Source organism: Alosa sapidissima, chromosome 17 (genome assembly GCF_018492685.1).
Source record: "Alosa sapidissima isolate fAloSap1 chromosome 17, fAloSap1.pri, whole genome shotgun sequence".
Classification (NCBI taxonomy): Eukaryota; Metazoa; Chordata; class Actinopteri; order Clupeiformes; family Clupeidae; genus Alosa; species Alosa sapidissima.
This window is the reverse complement of record NC_055973.1, coordinates 3597329-3617503: the sequence shown is the minus strand read 5'-3', so window position 1 is coordinate 3617503 and position 20175 is coordinate 3597329. Positions and strand designations below refer to the sequence as shown.

Below are 20175 nucleotides of genomic sequence, written 5' to 3'. Positions count from 1 at the left end.
AAAAACGGATTTCTGGGGAAAAACAAAAAGAGCGGGAGGTGGTGAATGAAATGCTTTCAGCAGCCGTCCTACAAATGTGGAACAAACAAAACCGAAGCTTGCACATGAATATTCACAGCACGAGCGAGCAAGTGGGGCTTTAACTTAAATCCCTGTAGCTTTATTACAGCAAAATGCACTTGCGTGGCTTAGTGCATAATTTACGAGATGACAAATTAAACTGTGGAGCCTCTAAATTATTTATTTAAGTCTGATGATGGGGCTCAGGTAGAGCTCAAAACAGGCGGCACATTAACAACAGTAAACAAGAATTACTCCCACATGTGTCCTTTGATAGCCAAATGTGTTCTTTATCACTAATGTGGACTTCAAAATTAGATTACAGAAAAATTGTCAAAAGTATCAATTACTTTTAAATGACTTGGGTTCTTCCCTACTCAATTAAAGAGATATCTGAGTTCCCTTGGTTTTATTTAACTGTATTATTGTCACTTCTACAGATAACTAATAGCATACTGCCTGTGTGTGTACAGTGTCAGTGATGGCATGATCCACACCACTGTCTCCTAAGTGGCTGTTTAAATGGGTGAGGCTTCGCTGTCTTCTCTGAGCTGGAGCTTCCTCTTCTGATGAGTCACAGGCTGCCAGAGACAGCAAGTGCTGTTGTTTCCTATCATTTTAGCTCCCCAACAGCAGACTGGCTGTGTCTGCACACACACACACACACACACACACACACACACACACAGAGATAGAGAGACACAGTCGAAAGGGACCCCTTTTAGTTGATCCTGCCCCCCTAGCACCCTATTAGCTGCAGAAGTCAAGACAGTGGAACAGTGGAACAGTGGAACAGTGCTGTCCTCTCTGCTGTTCTGATGGGAGACGGTGGAGGTGGTGGGAGACAGCAGTCTGCAGGGGGGGGGCAGCAACAGAAGCAGAAACTGCCATCCATAGCCTATGGATGGTAGCTAATCTCGTCTTTAACACACTCCCCACCCCCCATCACACACACACACACACACACACACACACACACACACACACACACACACACACACACACACACACACGACACACACTCTCTTCCCACCCATCCTCTAAACACCCCACAGGGCGAGAGCTGCAATTAGCCACAGTGAATTATCTAATGGCCCGAACCAGCCGCTGCGCTCTGAAATAAAGGATTGGCTTTTCATTAGAGTCGATTTGCATATAAAAAAGGAGATGGATGATAGTCCTAATTTCCAATTATGCTCAAGTGTTAATAAGGCGACGGTAAATGGCCGACTCTCACTCACAGCACCTCCAGTTGGACCTTTTTTTAAATTATTATTTTAAAAGCTCTCGCTCTCTTGCATTAGTCAAGAATCTCGTTTGTCTTCACTGTACAGCAGGTAGTGTGTGAGAAGAGAATCCTATTCTTCTCTAATGGATGAACTTACTGCTGCTACCACGGGTTCTAAATCGGCTAGATGAATCTGCATGTCACTGTGTGTTAGTGACTTGACAGAGAACCTCCCTGGCAGCCCTCAAGTCATGTTCCATTGCAGCAAATTGCTTATTAATACCAAGTTAGTCCTCTCGTGCCGAGAGATCCCTATTTTTCTCTCGGTCGAAGTGATAACAAACACTGATGTGAATGCTGCATCATCACATCTTTTTCCTACAGTAAATCGATGGTGGTGGTGGGGGTTGGTGGTGCCCGGCCACACTAAATGGAGGTGAGATTTGGCAGGGTGTGAGTCTGCTTGCGCCGCAATTCCTTGGGAGTTGAGTGGAGGTCTTGCAACTGCCGTTTCAGGGCTAAAAGTTTAATGACGAGCCTTGAGCACAGACATACCCTCTTTTGGGAAGGGCATAGAAGCTTGTGCATTGTACTTGGAGAACTCGTCAGGCCTAGATACATTTTCATTGTTCCGTGGCTTGTGGCCATATTTACACTGAATGGAGTTATACAGTCGTGCAAATAAATGTGTCATCTTGAAGCGATTTAACATGAGAAATGCATAATAAACTGAATGCAATTTAGCCTAGAAAGAATTAATATTTGGTGCAGTACAAATGTATATGTAGCTTTCAAAGGTGAAACCCATTTTTCAAAGAGTTAGGAATGCCAGAGTCTGGTGATATATTTTAAACGGCTGAATGCATTTAAAAAGGTCTTGTATTAACAAATTGCTGTTCTTTTGATTTTAATATCCTCTGTTGTAAAAATGACTTGCGATTTGCTTCTACCAGCGAGTGTAATGCAAATTCAGCCTCTGAGTGGGATGGAGCACCACCGATGTAGTGTGTCGTCTAATGAGATGTCACACTGCTGTTTCGCTGTGAAACAGGGTTGTTTTAGTGTAACACTGTGTTTAAACTTGAGGCCTTAAAACCGGAGCAGCTTTTAACAAATGGCACCTCCTCAAAGTGGCCCAATTAGTTGCCATTAAAATGGATGTGGATTCATTTAAAAAGATGCTTGAGGAAAGGGCAAAACTGCTGACATTTGGATGCTAATTCTTGCATCAGCAATCTCTAATTAGCCAATGGTGTAACAATTGATGGTGTACATATACACAACACAACACGACAACCTAGCCACATGCTAATAAACTATAATTAGGGACCAGAATGCAAGAAAATGTTTAACAAATACCTAATTGTCGCAGTTCTTTTTTTTAGCTAAAAGACCCATCATACTATACTAACTTTAGTAACAGCTGATTCAGATGCCACAGCATCTCTGCGCTTGGCCTGGTCAGGAGATGAACAAGTAGCTCATGCAGTGTTGGATGCTTGTCTCCACTATGAGTCTGTAAGAACTCACCGGAGCAGGCGCTAAAATCCAAAAATAAATCCCTCTTTGGGTGTGATTTAGAAAAAGACTAACTCGTCTAGTGCGTGTCACACTCTGATGATGGCCTAGGACCAAAACGCTTCAAACGTTTGTTTAAGACACGGTCCAGGACTTATTAAGAGTAAACGCTTGACAGTGCGGTTTTCTACTTTTTGCAAGAACTCACCCCATTGGCCGTGCTGACCGCCTGGTAGTAGACGCTGTAGCTCTTGTGGGGCAGCAGCGGGACATTCCAGTAACCGTTGTAGGTCTTGTTGTCGCCGATGGTGAAGGTCTTGGAGGTCAGGATGCGGGAGGCTGGGAACTCGGCGGAGAAGTAGTACTGTGAGCTGAGCAGGCTGGCGTTCTGGAAGTGGATGGGCACCGGGTAGCAGCGCAGGATCTCAGCCGCCCTCCGAGCCCGTCGGGGGCGCTCCTCCTCCACCACCACCTGGTACAGACTGCACCACACGCAGCGAGAAGAAGAGGAAGAAGAGGAGACAAGTGGTCAGTCACTCAAAAAACTAAGATGCAAAATATCCAAACAACACAGTCACAGATTTTGGGAAGAACATCAGTATTTGTAGTTCTGACATATTTGAAGTGATAGGCTACTGCGCAAAGCTGTATGTATGAAAGCATTATGTTCAAAGATCTTTTGTATTGTTGATAACAACTAACGAAAAAAAGATTTCTTCTCGCAAAAAAGCTCTTTTGCAACGGTCATTGTATGTGTGTTGTGTGACTCTAATGAGGATGCAACTGGGAGGAAGCAGAGTCTGCTGTTGGCTAGGTCACCCACCGAGCGGGTGAGGAGGGAAGGAGGAGCTGAGCAGATGTGAGATGGGGACTCCCATCAGGACGACGAGCCCAAGCAGGTTTAATTAACTCCGCAAAGCCCGCAGCTCAGTCCGACCAATCCGCCCTGGCCCCCAACCCGTCCGCTATCTAATTTATGGCGCCGATAGCTCCAGAGCAATATCCCATCTACGGAGGCAGGATTTAAATGGCATGAAATAAAAGGCCCTCATATGAGACAGCCTCGGCCTCGTCCGCCTATTTCCGGATATTGGAACACTGAACTCTGACACCGCGGGAAGGATGAGCGCGAATGAGCGTGTGTGCCCAAAATAATGATGGAATCAGAGAAGGGAGGCTGGCGCCCTGATCCAAATGGGGTTGAAATTAGGTTTGATACGTGGGGGAAGGGGGAAGGGGGAGGGGGAGGGGGACCAACATGGGCCCTCTTGGGTCAGAAATCCACATTTAAAGAGGCTCGGCCGAGTTGCACTCGCATGAGAGAACAGGAGGAAAAGTAGGAGGACGGAAAACATTTTTTTTCTCTCTTCTCGTTTCCCTCTCTCTCCCTTCGTCAGATTGGGGGATCAACTGAGCCTGCATCCAAAGCCCCCCCTTGCGCTCCCTTTTGCAATAGATGGGTGGATATTGGCTGCTGGGGAGATGGAGAAAGAAAGACGAATGAAATGGAGGTGAAATTACAAGCAGTCCAGGAAACGGGTTTCTTTATTACCACACAGCAAGACCCGGAGCTGAACAGACCAACTTTCCACCAGACACAAAAAAAGATGAAAAAAGAGGTAGAAAAAAAAATCCACCGAACACTATTTCCTTTCCAACCACCCCTCCGAGCTGCACAAGACAAATTAGCTTTGCAACTACCCAGGCCTTGACTCTATTTGCTGTTTAATAATTAAAACACCTAAAGGTCAAACAGCTCTTTTCACTCGCCCTCCATCAAAGTCCAGGCAGATTGAGCGGAGAGCGTGCAGGCAACCAGGTAAAAGGACCTCTGGCAAAGGCACTGGTTTCAGAGTGATCTGTGCTGAAAATGGCCCTGCGTCCAACACCAAGACAGATGAGAGGAATATGGGCTCTAGCTATCCCATTCCATGTCACTCACTACATCAATATATTCTAAATGTATCAAAAGGACTGACGATTGCAGTATGCAAAATTAAAGGTAATTACACAGCTCCGACGACCAGGAAAAAAGAATCTACAGACCTCTAACAAAAAGCAATTGTTTGTTTTCTATGCATATAGTGAACACACTGCTTTCCAGTTCTGATTGTAGCCCTTACATTTGAAATGTAAACTACTGTGGTTACAACACTACAGAAGAGAGTTTGTGCTAATTTATTTTTTAAACCTTCATCAACTTTGCAATAGGATATGTCCTCAACCTCAAAAAAGTAAATGTAGTATGATACAACAGAGAAAAGTTATTTTTGTGGGTCACAAAAAGCAGTGCACTATATAAAAAGTAACGATAGCTAATTATTTTGACATCCACATTTTGTCTGTGTACCTGATAGTTTTACGTTAAACAGTTATGCCTGTATTGGTGTTAAAAGGGTAATAGATTTGATCACTTGAACACAACGATAATTAGGTAATTCCTACACTAATTGTCTGATGTCAAAAGTATCAGCCAATTCTGATTTGTCTTTCCAACTAACTGACACCGATTGGGGCAGACAGAGTCAAGAACACTTCAGCAACACTTGCCGAGTTGAACCTCCACACAGCTGCGATCTACAGCAAGCATTCTCCTCTCATGAAAACAGCGTACAGTTCTTCCAGGCTGTTAAATAGCAGACTGCTGTTGTGGAGAGAAAGACCCTGTCCTCCAGGGCAGGTTTATCACACGTTACAGGTTTCAAATGGAGCATGAGGTAGGGGAGAATGCAACTTGAGGGCTTTTTTTCCCAGTCATTTGGTAAAGTGAGGACACAATGCAGCCTTAGGGTGAAAGTTAACCTGCGCCTGTATTCGCACGGACCATAAGCACTGTAATTGTAACTCCACCTCTTTGAGACGTTGTGTAACTTTATTGTTGTTCAGTAACTTGATCTTGACACAAAAATCTCCAAGCAGCCACATACTGTATGACAAAAGAGCAAAGATGGAGTTTGTAAAATAAACACGGAAAAAAAATATAGTAAAGATAGTCATTGGGCTCCTCAGAGGCTGCTTTAAAACATTAGACGGCTCTGCATGTTCAGTGTTTGCTAATTAAATTTTCCGACCATCTTTAACGCCATGGGAGATTAAATCTGTCATAAACTTTGGCGGAGTATTGGAGGGTTTCCATGAATACATTCCCTGCTCTTTCATCCGTGGCTCATTCCATAGAACTTTGCCCACTTCCTCCAGTCCCCTTTGCCCTTTTTTGCACGTGGCTCCACATTCTCGCCACCACACTACTGTTTAGCGATAAAATCTAATGTAATAAAATATTAATTACAGGCGGGCAGAGGCTAGTGAGAAATATGAAGTTAATTACTGGCCCAGCGCTGTAGAGAACAAAGGCCAAGCCAGGGAATGTCACTGGAGGGCTGGCTATCGTGATAAAGGAAGAGAGGGAGAGAGAGAGAGAGAGAGAGATGAGAAAGAAAGAAAGGGTGAGGGGTAGAGGAAGAGACAGTGAGTTAAAACAGAAAGACAAAAATGAAACCCTTGGAGAGGGAGAAAGAATTTAGAGAGTAATATTGAGCGAGAGAGTCTTTAGTGAAAAAAAAGATGAAAAATAGAGAGAAAAGGGGAGATAGAGAGAGAAAAAGAGGAGATGAGAGAGACGTGGTGGAAGGGTGAGATGGAGGGAGTGAGCCCATCATGGAGAGAGAATGCTAAAGAGAGAGGGAGAGTCCAAAAAGAGGAGGAGAGGAGGGAAGGTAGGGAGGTGTGGACAGGCGACTGGGACATTTTCCCTCAGATTTAGGGCCTACTTAAAGGCCACCCATTACTTTATGGGGCTGTCGCCATGGTGATTTACCTCTTCGATGCCATATAGCCTCCGAGACACCAGACCTACCCTGTGGGAGCCCCCGCTGCCTTTTATACCTCATATTGTCATTTTACACCAAATAGAGAGAGGGTTTCATTTGGAAGGGAATGCAGCATGAATATCTCCTGCTCTCCTCAAAGAATAGAAAAGTGAATATGAGCGGCTGCCATGCTGCCCACAGAAAGAAGAGTGAGGTATACATCTCCTGCAGAAGAAGGACGTAAATGGCTTTTCAGTGTCTAAGGCAAGAAACAGAGTTTTATTTACAGGCCTAAAAAGTTTATGGGTTTCCAGAATATTAGGGAGCTCTGGACCCTTTGGGTATACTGCCTAAAAAAATATCACGCTTGAGGCTTAAACAGTGGCGTTATGATTTAGTTAGAGATAATGCAAATAATCACAAATAACGCCTCTAAGCGCACCTGCAAATTCTTGATATCAGGTTTCTGTGAATCAGAATTAATTGAATACTTTTCCCTCTCTGTGATGCCCTGGGGCTCTGGTAAATGTCCAGAACATCAATATGCGAATGAGTAAGTGTTCTTGTTTGAAAGATAACATATGTTGGCATATTGCACTTGGCACAAGATCGCATGTTTTTGTGAGATGCAAAATGTAATATTTCCAATAACTGTAGTTTGTTTTTCTGCTCCAGGCAAGACAGCAAGCAGGGGGAAATTGTATTATTTATTTCTTATTTCTTGTTTACTGTATAATATGGCACATATCCCCCCCAGTAGCTCATTGTTTTGAATCTTACTTGAAAATGTTTATTGACCATAGATAATATATTCAGAATTTACACATTTAATGATGCATTCAAAAACATTCCTATCCATGTGTTTGAGTGTGACTGCACATGTGTTTGAGTATGACTGCACATGTGTTTGAGTATGACTGCACATGTGTTTGCATATCCATGTATGTGTGTGAGTGTGTCTGTGCATGTTTGTGTATATAAGCTATGCAAGTATGTGTGTGAGCATGTTATGAAAGCTACATGTGTGTTTATTGCTAATCGTTGGCTTTTATTAGGATATGACACCAATATCAGTCTAACAGGATGTGTAAGCTGAGAAACTGTCTTTGAGTCACCATAGAGCTCATCAGATGTGTCCTCTTGCACTCTGAGTTATTTAGAAGTCTAATTTCCCATTCAGCAGACACACTCGGCATTACATCGACAACAATCAATGGAAGCTCTTAGGGAGCGAACATCAAGCTAGTATGCGGCTATCGGGGTGGCTATCTGGGGAAATACCTTTCAGGATTCAATTCAGGTGATGCCAGGTAATTGGCTGCTGCAGGATGTAAAGGCTACGTGAGAGGTCTTTGGGGGTGGAGGGGGTTGGTCGGTCATCACTGCCCCCTGGTTCTCTATTAAACCCCCAAAAGCAGTGCCCCCAACACTTCACCCCCAAAGCTCTCGCGCCGTTCGCTGCCCAGCAAATTTGGTCCCAAAAGCTCAGGGCGCACTCATCCATCACCCTCGTCCACTTTGATACCAACTCAGACGGGCTCTAATGCAACGGAAGTAGCCATGGCAGCCAGAGAACCCGTTCTCCCCTTCCTCTAATTAAAAAGAAACCATCCTGAGAGACCATGGAGCCCAACCAAGGCGGCAGACTGGAAAGCCTGGCGCTAGCCATTATGAACACATCCTGAAAGTAATCGACATATATATATATATATATATATATATATATATATATATATATATATATATATATATATATATATATACATATTGAAGCAGTTTGTGATAAGAGCAAAGAGATGGCAGATGAGAGACAAAAACAGAAGGCTAAAGTGCAGCAGCAGCCTCCTCCAGCTACCTGGTGATCTATTAGCGCCAGCACATATAGCGCTGGAGACGGAGTCCAACAAAGCTCTGCGGTGGTTCCACAAGGAACCACGGTAACCTCGGCTGACACCAATTAGAACCACTGGCAGCGGGGCTACCGGCTCCGTTACAGTGCGCGGGCTTGTGTAATGGCCGACCAATTACGCCGGCTCCGCTCGGCCCAGGCTGAGCCATGACCTGGGACCAGGGATTTATTTTTCATGTGCCACAGAGTAGGAGATGTGAGGAAGAGGGGGGAAAGGAGAAGGAAGGAGAGGAGAGGAGAATAGACAGAGAGAGAGAGAGAGAGAGAGAGAGAGAGAGAGAGGACAAGGGAAGATGAGGAGAGATGAGGGAAGAGAAGAAAAGAGAGGATGATGAAGAATATGAAAGGAAGATGGTAAGAACAGAAGATAGAGAAAATAAATATATAGGCCGAATGTAGAGACATAAATAAGAATGTAGGGAAGGAAGTGGACAAAGGACTGGCCAAGGGGTAAAGGGCCAAAGGATATTCATCAAACATAATGTGAACAATAAAAAAGGAAGATGTGCTAGAGGAGAAAATGCTACAACTCTCCATGGTCTTATATGAGACACAATGCAATAGAGTGAGGAGGAGTCTGAGGAATGTGGGAAACTAATGTGTCAGTCCCAGACTCTCTCCCAGGCTCTCCATTGATCTGCGCCGGCCCATGTTCCCGCAGGGCCAGAGAAGCTGATCTGGCCATCGCCATGATTTAAAGGATGCGTTTCGTTGGCCAGCAACATTTCCCTGACCCTTACACAATCTTCAGCCAACCGCTTCTCCACCTCAACCTCCACACACACACACACACACACACACACACACACACACACACACACACACACACACACACACACACACACTGATAGACTCATAAAACATGCTGTGGCTATACACAAATGAAGTGTGTTGGGGAGGGGGAACTCGGCGCAGATTAGATGTCACTTAAATCTTCTAAGTTGCTGAGTGTCTTCTGTGTCGCGGGGTAAAGGAACAACCGACGCAGGCTGGGGGGGGTGACAGAAAGCACACGCCGATCTGGTTACAGTGGGCCGTATTTTGTGGTGATCGTTGGCACTTGATGAACGGCCCCGCCGGTCAAAGCGAAGGGGAAAGCACTTTCAGGGGCCACTGTATTTCACATCAGAATGAGATGGCGCTCCACTGGACTATGACAGTGAACAGGGAAAATGTGTGTGTGTGTGTGTGTGTGTGTGTGAGAGAGAGAGAGAGTGTACATGTGTAACATACTGTAGAGAGAGTGAGTACATGTGTGTGTGGGCTATATGTTGGGGAGAGAGTTTATTTTCTTCTGTCAGGCAGTAACCCATAGGAGGGCCACTAAACATACCACAGAGCACTTCCTCAATCAGACTGCACTGGTCGTGGGTATCACTTTCAGCAGCAGGCTCCATTAATATGCCTGAAAGGGGAAAAGTCCCTCTCCCACCTCCACCTGTACCATCATGGTCTCAGGAACAGACAAAGTAAACCTGTTGATCATCTGAGAAAAAACACAGTCTGCTTCTTAAGCCCTGGGAGGGACAACTCACTTTCTTGTCACGCTGCACTATATTATCCACACTGCTCTTGAACAATGCTAACATTGTCCAAAAGAAACAAACAAGTGGGAACTTTTCCTTTGAGGCTTCCTCGTTGCCCTTTCGTGTCAGTATCATATATGATGTGACACACACACATCTTGCCTGGGGAAGCTGGGACACTCCACTGGGATTGGAGGTGTGTGTGGGCTGTGCCAGACAAACGCACACATGCACACACACAAAGACACACAGACACACACACACACACACGCACACACACACACACACACACACACACACACACACACACACACACACACACACACACACACACACACACTAAGCCTGTTTAAGACACATTTGTTATTTAAGCCACAACACTGGCAGGGCCCTGATGCCCTTAAAAGAGCTAAACTGGGAACGTGATACCCCCAGGGGTGATAACAGCAGAACAATCCAGCAGAATCATACAGTATCTACCACAAAAAGACTCTTTATCTCTCTCTCGTTCTCTTGTTTCCCTCTTTCTCTCTGCCTCTCTCCCTCTCTCCTTCTCCCTTTCTGCTCCTTCCCTTTCTCTCACCCCCCTCTTCCTTTCTGAATCTGCGCCCTACTTCTCTTTAGCCCTCTCTCCTTCTCTCTCTCTCTCTGTCTCTCTATCTCTCTCTCTGTCTCTGGCTGGGTTGGTAACTGTGGTGATAAGAGAGGCAGAGGCATTGGAGGCTTTATTCACTGACAGGAACGCTGCTGGCCAAAGCATCTCCGACCAGCTTTCTCCACAGCAGTGTGTGGTTTGGTGGGGGTGGCATCAGTGTGTGTGTGTGTGTATGTGTGTGTGTGAGTGTGTGTGTGTGTGTGTGTGGGAGGGGGGTTGGAGACATGAGCCATTTGAGTCACACAACTATGATTGACGGACAACATGGCTAATCTCCTTAAAGGAACAGCTACCCCCCTCCCCACCTCATCCCTCCCCGACCCCCCCCACCCCCCATAGGGTGCCACCATTGTGCTGAGCGCATGTGTCTCTGCCAGAGCCGTCTTCATGGAGACACCTCGTCATTCAGTGATTTCTCTGAGCTAATTTTGCATAAATGCGCTGAGACAGGACCATTTGTGGTCGGGGTAGGGGGGTGGCAGATACAGCTATAAATTAAGATGAAAATAAAAAAGGCAACAACATCCAGCCTTGTTCCTCCACACTCATATTCATGAGGAGAATATGCAGTTGGGCGACCAATTCAATCATTCTGATGGTTGTGTTGGTAGCTAAATGTATCATGGCAAAACATCTGTGAAGCATTTCACATTCAAACACAGGCCTCCTTAATCCGATCACTGACGGAAACTGTTTCATTATACAAGGCTTAGTAATGTTCCCATATATTCTCTGAGTGTGTCTGAATGCGGATCTTGTAATTGAAAAAACAGCATGACCTGTAAGGATTGATGAGAAGAAAAAATGAAAGAAAAGAAAGACAGAAAGGAGGACAGAAAAAAGAATTAATTGCGCCACCAACATATTCGCTTAACCATCACTTTTTAAGAGGACCAACACCTCCAACAGATATGTAAATCGGTGAATGCATTACAGCGGAAGGCTTTTCCTTGAACCCACGCGTTCATCCACCTCATGCCTGGAGATTGGATTTGCTCTCGTTGCCATGTGTGCAGTATTCACATGAAGCCAAGCCTGGTGCCTATCCGTGCTGGGAGACCTATGAGGGAAAGAGAGGATGCTTATCCGAACCCCCCCACCACCACCACCAAGAAGATCTCAGGCGCAGCTATTCATAACTGTCACTCTGTCATCAAAACCCGCTGGAGGGGTTAGAGAGGCACCTACAGCTGTGCTGCTTTTCATCACAACAGTCTCTCTCTCCCTCTCTTTCTCTCTCTTTCTCTCTCCTCCTCCTCTCCATCTCTTTCTTCTCCTGCCGAACACTCTTCTTCAGGTACTCTGACATCCTGCACCACCCCATAACCACAAACTCTGAGTTGCGGAAGAGACGAGTTAATGAACTGGGCCTTTTGATGGGGAGCATAATGGGCTAATTTTAGTAGGAGAGGTGAATTCCAGTGCAGAGCCCAAATGGCTCCCATCTAGGAAGCGCTCAGGAAGAGTAGCTCCACAGGGACACAAAAATGTGACACTGATGTTTGCTAATAACCTTTTCAGCTCCACCTACTCAAAACCATAACTTTTTTTCTTCAGCCAGCATTACAAGGCTCTAACACAATCTCCCTTATTCCTTTCCAAGAGGATTTCGTTTCTCTCTGAAAATGAGATATTGAGCCTTTATTAATCATCTGGCTTATTACTGCGATCCCTTATGCTTGTTTGGGTATTTTTCCCTCATATTTTCCAGTGGAAATTGTAATGCGATGACACACTTGTTATTTAAACACTCTGAAATAGATTATTACACCCGGGCGCCAAATCCTGTTGTGTTGTGTGTCTCCATGCTTGCTGTCTCTCCCGTGGTAAACAAAGGTCGGCCTGATAATTCATAATTAACGAACCAGCGAGTCATTAAAGTGTGTTAACGGTAATTAAGATGACACTGGCAAAGGCGGGGAGGTGACAGAAGGCATCAAGATCAGCTCCAATGAAGGATCCCAACCCAGTCTATAACAAGGTTTGTTTCCACTTCTGTTTTCTTTATTCTCTAAATGTATCTAGTAGAGAGCGGGGGCAGTGCACACTGCACAGGGAGTGGCCATCATCCTGAGAGGGCATTTTATCACCTGTAAAGAGCAGAGACAGAGACTCTCAGAGCACTAACACACGCTTGAAGGCATCGGTTTAAATTCTTCATTCACTGTTCAGCCGGAGGTTGGCACAGTCGGGGTGGTAGGGGATGAATCAGAGTGCTCACGTTCTTGGCACAAGTGACAGACATGGAAAATGGATATTCTTCTCTCCATTTCTCTCTCTCTCTCTTTCTCTCATCTCCATTTCTTGCAAGGCTTTAGGGCAACGGGCAAATGGGTCTCCATGTGTTTTGTCACTCTGCTCAGCTAAGCCATTAAAACCAGTCCAGACAAGGGGCCTGCTTGTGTCCTCTGCTGAATTCTTCATGACAAAGCAAAGGTGCAAAGTCACACGTTGGTTTATTCATATCGCCACGGCCCAAGGAGAGTGACAGGACACCAGGGGCCAGAAAGTGCCCAAGGAGAGTGACAGGACACCAGGGGCCAGAAAGTGCCCAGATCTCACTGTCCGCCTCGCCTGAGCCCTCAGCTCCACTGAGCTCAGCTCCAGCAAAACACAAGTCTGCCAAACTCAACACTCCTCAGAGTCACCATCAAGACTCAGCGCTATAGACTATAGACTCACTTTCCATGATGGTCTGGTAAAATGAATACATGTAGCCTTCTAGTAAAGGGAAATTAATAACCACTTGTCACCTCGTTAAAGGCCAGTTAAATGTCCAGCGATTAGAGTCTATTTAATGACTCTAAAAGGTCTCACTGCTGTGCTGTTGCATTAGAGGTGGTGATGGTAAACATCAGGGGTGGTCAGAAACATCTGATGTCCAGTGGCGCTACAGTGACCTGGGCTCTGAGCGTTGGCACTGGCTGGCTGGCTGGCTGGCTGTGTGTGGCTGTGGACCCTGTTCCTGCTTAGCGGTGAGGCAGAATCATTAGAGCACTAAGCCAGCTCTCGCTGTTAGCCTGACGGTTGGCCCCGAGAGAGAGCCGGGGGAGCCTTTGTGAATGATTAAATAAGTGCAGTGCGTGTGATCATTTAACTGTCACTCGGAAACTGTGCGAGGGTCCACAGCAGGGCCCGGAAAACAAAAGAGGGAGAGAAAAGAGAGTGATAGAGTAAGAGCTAGGGAGAAAAAGAAAGAGAGAGTGAGTGTAGGAGGGAGAGGGAGAGGAAATTGGGAGTGAGGGAGGGAGGGAGGGAGGGATGGAAAAAGACTAAAAACAGCACATATTGTTTCAGTGTGGCATCAGTGTTGGCTGTGACAGGCGGCTTGGTGTTTGCCTGTCCATAATCTCCATTCTGTTTGTGTTTGTCTGGGCATTATAGGGCCTTGCATATGCACACGCACACTCACAACACAATGCAACACAAGCGTGAACACTCACAAACATACACACACACAGAGGCACAAACACATCCATACACACACACACACACACACACACACACACACACACACACACACACACACACACAGAGACACACATACACACACACAAGCACACTCACTCACCATCTTGACAAGTAAATTACACAATTATGGGTGAAAGTGTGAATGTTTGCAAATGAGCAGAATGATAAAGCAGTTAGCAGGGCAGGTTGAAAAAGCGGTGGGAGGCTGCCAAGCCCTATTGATTGATCTCTCAACCATCCAGTTTTGGAATGAGGAAAACAGACGGACCCAGGCACCATTCTGCACATGAAAGACAAACATTTCTCCCCATCAAAAACACATTTCTGCCTATTTACAGTGGGGGGCATGAAACAAAAATAGTGTGTGTGTTTTGGGGGGGGGGGGGGGGGGGGGGGGTGGGAGAGACACGAAAAAAACTCTAAGAGAGAGGGGGGGGGGGACTCGATGGCAGATAAAAACTCTTGACCACAATCTGTGTCTCTGGGTACCTAGCAACATGAAAGATGCAGGAAAAAGAGGACAAGATGGAGCAGGACTCCCTGGCAATACGCCTCACTTTGTTCTTATCTTCAAAAGGCAAAGAGTCTCTCTCTCTCTCACTCTCTCTGTTTCTCTCTCCCTACCTCTCTAGCGTACGGATCAAATGCACAAACAATAAAACGTGAAGATCATGATAAAAATGTGGCGCACATGAGCGCATCCAGATCAAAAAGCAGCAGTAACCGCTGCACAAAGCCTCGGACAGCAATTACAATCAATTAGGACACAGACTCACAAAGGCACGCATTCCACACACAGGCCAGACAAAGGATGATGGACCATGTGTGTGTGTGTGTGTGTGTGTGTGTGTGTGTGTGTGTGTGTGTGTCTGTGTGTATCTGTGTGTGTCTGTGTGTGTCTGTTTGTGTGTGTACACTGTGTGCAACAGGGTGTTGTCAGGGGAAACTACCATCTGTCTGATAGGTACAGTATGTGTTCATAGATGTGTGTGTGTGCATAGGGATGTGTTTGTAAGTGTACATGCATTTGTGTGTGAGCTTTTGTGCATGTGTGCCCTTGTGTGTGTGTGTGTGTGTGTGTGTGTGTGTGTGTGTGTGTGTGTGTGAGAGAGAGAGAGAGAGAGAGAGAGAGAGAGAGAGAGAGAGAGAGACAGAAAGACTGAGATGGGATTTGTGTGTGTGTGTGTGAGAGACTGAGCCATACTTGATGAGTGTGTGTATGTGTACATGTATATGTGTGTGTGTGTGTGACAGAGAGACAGAGCCGTACCTGATGGGAGCGCCTCTGCTCTGGGCGGACTTGAGGAGTACGGTGACGGTGCTGTCGGTCTGATTGAGGGGCGTCTCCAGCTCATACGGGGGCATCAGCGGAGCTGCACAAAACACAGGCAGGTGGAGGCTCAGGAAACGCTCTCACACACATCCATACACACCTGACATGCATGTGAACACACACACACACATACAGTACGTACACACTCCTGCACACATACACACTCGTGCAAACACACACACATACACACACACAGACACACAGACACACACACACACACACACACACACACACACACACACACACACACACACAAACTCCAATAGAGCAATGACAACATACAAACATACATACACACCACACCTAAACTGCCCTCACCTGATATCTTGGTTGTGAACTGGGCGATTGCTGGCGGCCCGAAGCCCTTGACAGTGCTGGCTCTGATGGTAAAGGAGTAGGTGGAGCCGGGGTAGAGCCCCTCGAACGTGTGCGACGTCTCGTTGCTGAACTTCAGCACCTTGCCGCTCTGGTTGGTCAGGTTGAACACTGTGTCGAAGGAGCTAACAGCCTTGTAGAAGATCTGGGGATGCACAGAGTTTTCGCTTCAGCAAAGTCCATTCATAGTTCACACAAGATAGAGGTTACAATTAACAAACCCATCTACATTTCAGTCATTTTAATCTATAGAATATAGATAGTTAGCTATATTTTCTGTTACTGCCAAAAGTACCGGAATTACCATTCCTCCCAACATTGCTTATTGCAGCCAAGCAAAGGCATGCATGCTTCCAACAGTGAATGTGTACTCTGGATGACAGCTCTAGAGGGTTAGTGTCAGTCTGTAGCTGATAATGCCTTTTGAAGAATACTGTAATTGAAGATAAACATCTTATTGTGATGATTGTTAACTCATTACACATGTTGATTCTACTTGATTCTTATGATGGTGTGCTTTTGAAACTATGGTCTGACAGATGGGGGACCTCGGTCTGCCCTGACGTTGTCCATAAACAGACTCGGTCTTAACACAGCCTGGTGCATGTTCACACAAACTCTCCTCTAGTAGTGCTCAAATCCTCCTCCGCTTACTTTGGGAAAAAGGAGTCAGCTGTCAGACTACTCTCTCTCCTTCACTCTGTCTCCATCTATCTCTCTCTTTCATTCTCTCTAGCTCTCTTTCATTTTCTCTCCCTGACTCTCTCTCTCTCTCTCTCTCTCTCTGTTGTTTTATTTCATTGCCTCTCCCCCACTCCACTTGAGCACAAGATTACAGGGAGGGAATTCTAAAGGGAAAAGCACTCGAGCGATTCTCACTCTATATACAATGTGTGTGTGTGTGTGTGTGTGTGTGTGTGTGTGTGTGAGTACCTCCTCCTATTCCCTCCCCACTGCCCCCCCTTCTCCACCTCCCTTAATGTAACTTTATCAGCTCTGTGAAAGGGCTTCATTTAAATAAATCATTTTGCCAGTAATAGCAGGCCCTCCAATGCAATTCCATTCTAATTCCAATTAACAGCACACAAAGGGGAGTCTCGAGAGTGACGCCAGTCAGGCCCCTCAGGTGTGAAGCACTTCTACCCCCCTCCCCATCCCTCCATCCCATAATAACCACCACCCCCCCACCCCACCCCATTCATTTTCATCTTAGCCTTGTATCTAGAGGATTTCACATGGCAGGCTGGTATGAGACGTTATCATTCTGGAAAACCCAGGTCTTGGTTAAGGAGAGCACATCAAGTTTCACACAAAGTAGAACATACAAGGGCTCCTACCAGTGTTCCATATACACTGGTATCCACAACGGAATGGTGCAATGGGTGGATATCACTGCAATGATCTAATGATCTAGTGGTAGAAATCTAGCTTCTTGCATGAAGAGGTTATAGTCCCTCCTTGAAGATGTCAAATTGTTTCCGAGTGGGCCATGGAGTAGAAAATTGTGAGTCAACAGTTTTGTGTAAGTTTTTGCTCACTACTTCTTGTATGGGTCCATTTAGCACACATAAAGATGAAACAAGAGACAGGTGCGATTTTGTATCCACATCAAAGATGCAATTAAACAAGCAGTTCACACAGCTTTCTCACACACCACCACAACAACTGAAGATCAAGGCCTGCTTTAAGAGGCTGCCTTGAACACTCCTGAGCATATGGCAGAGGAATATCTATTTTGCTTTTCAGCATATACGTAAACGTGTCTGATGTGTATGTGTCTGATGTGTGTGTGTGTGTGTGTGTGTGTGTGTGTGTGTGTGTGTGTGTGTGTGTTTTCTTTTTTGGGGGGGTAGATGTGGGCACCAGAAAACCTAATGAAAGAGGAAGAAAATAAAAAAGCAACCTACGGCACCTACGGCATCTACGGCACTCATATAACTTCATCACACACACACAAACACACACACACACACACACACACACACACACACACACACACACACACACAGACAGACACACACACACACATACACCTGTTTGTGAAGCCCCTCGGAGGAAGCTGAAAGTGAGGCGGGAACAAAGGCTGTTTGGGAGCAAAAAGGTCCTTCAAAGGCCTGAACAGTCCCTGGGGCTTTTGCATAATGCCACAGCGGAAAAAAATAATAAACGCTGTTTAGTCAATCAGCCACTAATGAGAGTGAAACTCTTTGATTTGCTCCCCTTTTTTGCCTTTTAAAATGTGGCAGATCATAATCCTGACACCCTGACATCGCAGGGGGAGGAGATGACAGAGTGTAATTTCATAATGGTGCTATGTGACAGCTTAATTGCTGACCCCCCCCCCCCTCCCCCCCTACAAATGAAGTTCTACTACAATGGTTCTTTGACTGCACACACACACATATACACACACACACACACACACACACACACACACTCACACACACAAAAAGGGCTTGTGTAATGCATTGTGCAGATTTCTGAGCCGTCCGCAACCTTCCATGCAAATGAGAATCAACAGAGGTTTTTTTTTGTGTGTTTGAATTTGAAGTGCTCAGCGAGGTCTAGTGAGACCTCAAAAACAGTGACTTTTTGTTGGGTCGAGTTGTGGCAAAAAATATTCCCACTTTTAATGCTGTTGATCTTTGGAGGACTGAAAGCGGCCTTGCGGAGTGTCGAGCATGACTGTACATGCAAAAGCAATCGCTGCATTCCGACACTGAAACGTGTCTGTGACCGTGATACTCAGGTATGTCTTAAGTGGCTATTCTGAGCAGTGTGGAAAAAGCTTCACGCTCAAACCACAAAACACGAGTGAGGTACAGTTTCCAAGTTCATTCAATAGTTGAACTTTTTTTACCCACCCCATTCACACACCCCCACCCCTCTTCTAACTACAGGGGGAAAGAACTGAGACAGATTTGAGCCTGGTCTAGAACATTCCTGCCGTTAAAGACAGAGGATGTCAGCCTACCACTGTAGCCCCCCCATGAAGTCTTTTTACCCAGAGTAACTTTCAGAATGTCATCGCTGTCATCGCATGAATCCTCTGCACATTGCGAGAGGATTGCTGCTGCAAGAAGCACGCATCCACATGCACTCACTGTTCACCGTCGCAGAGGATGATGAGGAAATGTTTTAATATGCTGTAATATATAATAATATAGTTCTTGCGATTTCGTCCCAAGCCACATGCTCTGCCTTTGTTCTTTGTGCAGGATTAGCGCTATCTGCCTGCCTCAGCCCCTGTAATAGATTGTGTTAACAAGCCTCACTGCATTCAGGGCTTAAGGTTATTAGGGTTAGATTTATTAGTCAATTAAGAGCCCCGCGGTGAATGAAAGATGGCGCAGCTCGGTCCTCGCCTCGAGATGGAAGATGGATGGCCAGCGCTGGGCTGTGTGGTGGCCAAGCAGAGAAACACGCCCCAAATCCAACAACCCCTCCCACACACACACACACACACACACACACACACACACACACACACACACACACACACACACATACATGCATACCTCGTACTGCTTGATGATTCCGTACGTCTGCATGGGCTCCTGCCATTTAAGGTTGATCTTCTCCTCATAAGTGCTTCCGTGGATGGACTCCAGGGGAACAGGACCAGGCACTGAAAGAGAGCAAGTGGACAAATAAAGACAAGAAACAAGCCATATATTGTGTGTGTGTGTGTGTGTGTGTGTGTATGTGTGTGTGTGTGTGTGTGTGTGTGTGTGTGTGTGTGTGTGTGTGTGTGTGTGTGTCTGTGTGCGTGTCTGTGTGTGTGTTTAGCAGGCAGCTGATCACGTCTACCGGTATATTGATCTTCAACCACATCCCCAGACAAACCTTTCCCTTTCGTGAAATCAATATTCCCATAAAATGGAATGGGAGAACAACAACATCTTGTGTTTTGCACATCATGTTCTGAACACTTTTTTGTGTTTTGAATTCAGCACGAGATGCAATAACTGACTGTACTCCACCACTGGGTCAAAGGGGAGGACTAAGCCAGCGTAGCTCCTGCTTCGGCTGGGGAAAAAACAAAGTCTGTTTTCGTGGCAGCCTTGGCCAGTGTCGACACTGAACTGCCTCTATTTAAACCGTTTTGATGAAGGTTACCAGAGACCATTACGAAAACATTTTTTCCTTATCCAGTTACAGAACTCAGTGGAGGTGAATTCCAACCCAACATCATTTTGGCAGCACTTCATATTCCACATGAAATAAACTGATATTGCGATCAAGGACAGTGTTCCAATGGTTGATGGCAAAAGAAGAAAAAAGGTTTTTA

General features: G+C 45.7%; 1 protein-coding gene across 12 annotated transcripts in view; it reads right to left on the bottom strand.

Moving 5' to 3' along the window:
* ptprma (protein tyrosine phosphatase receptor type Ma) overlaps window positions 1–20175 on the bottom strand; it is a 190291-nt gene that overhangs the window by 59881 nt on the left and 110235 nt on the right. For all 12 annotated transcript variants that reach the window (XM_042067078.1, XM_042067079.1, XM_042067081.1 and 9 more), the window contains exons 9-12: window positions 19403–19512; window positions 15828–16029; window positions 15447–15549; window positions 3015–3288 (exon numbers count right to left, since the gene is read on the bottom strand). In XM_042067078.1, the coding sequence (XP_041923012.1) occupies window positions 3015–3288; window positions 15447–15549; window positions 15828–16029; window positions 19403–19512 (689 nt within the window). The remainder of the gene's footprint in view (window positions 1–3014; window positions 3289–15446; window positions 15550–15827; window positions 16030–19402; window positions 19513–20175) is intronic.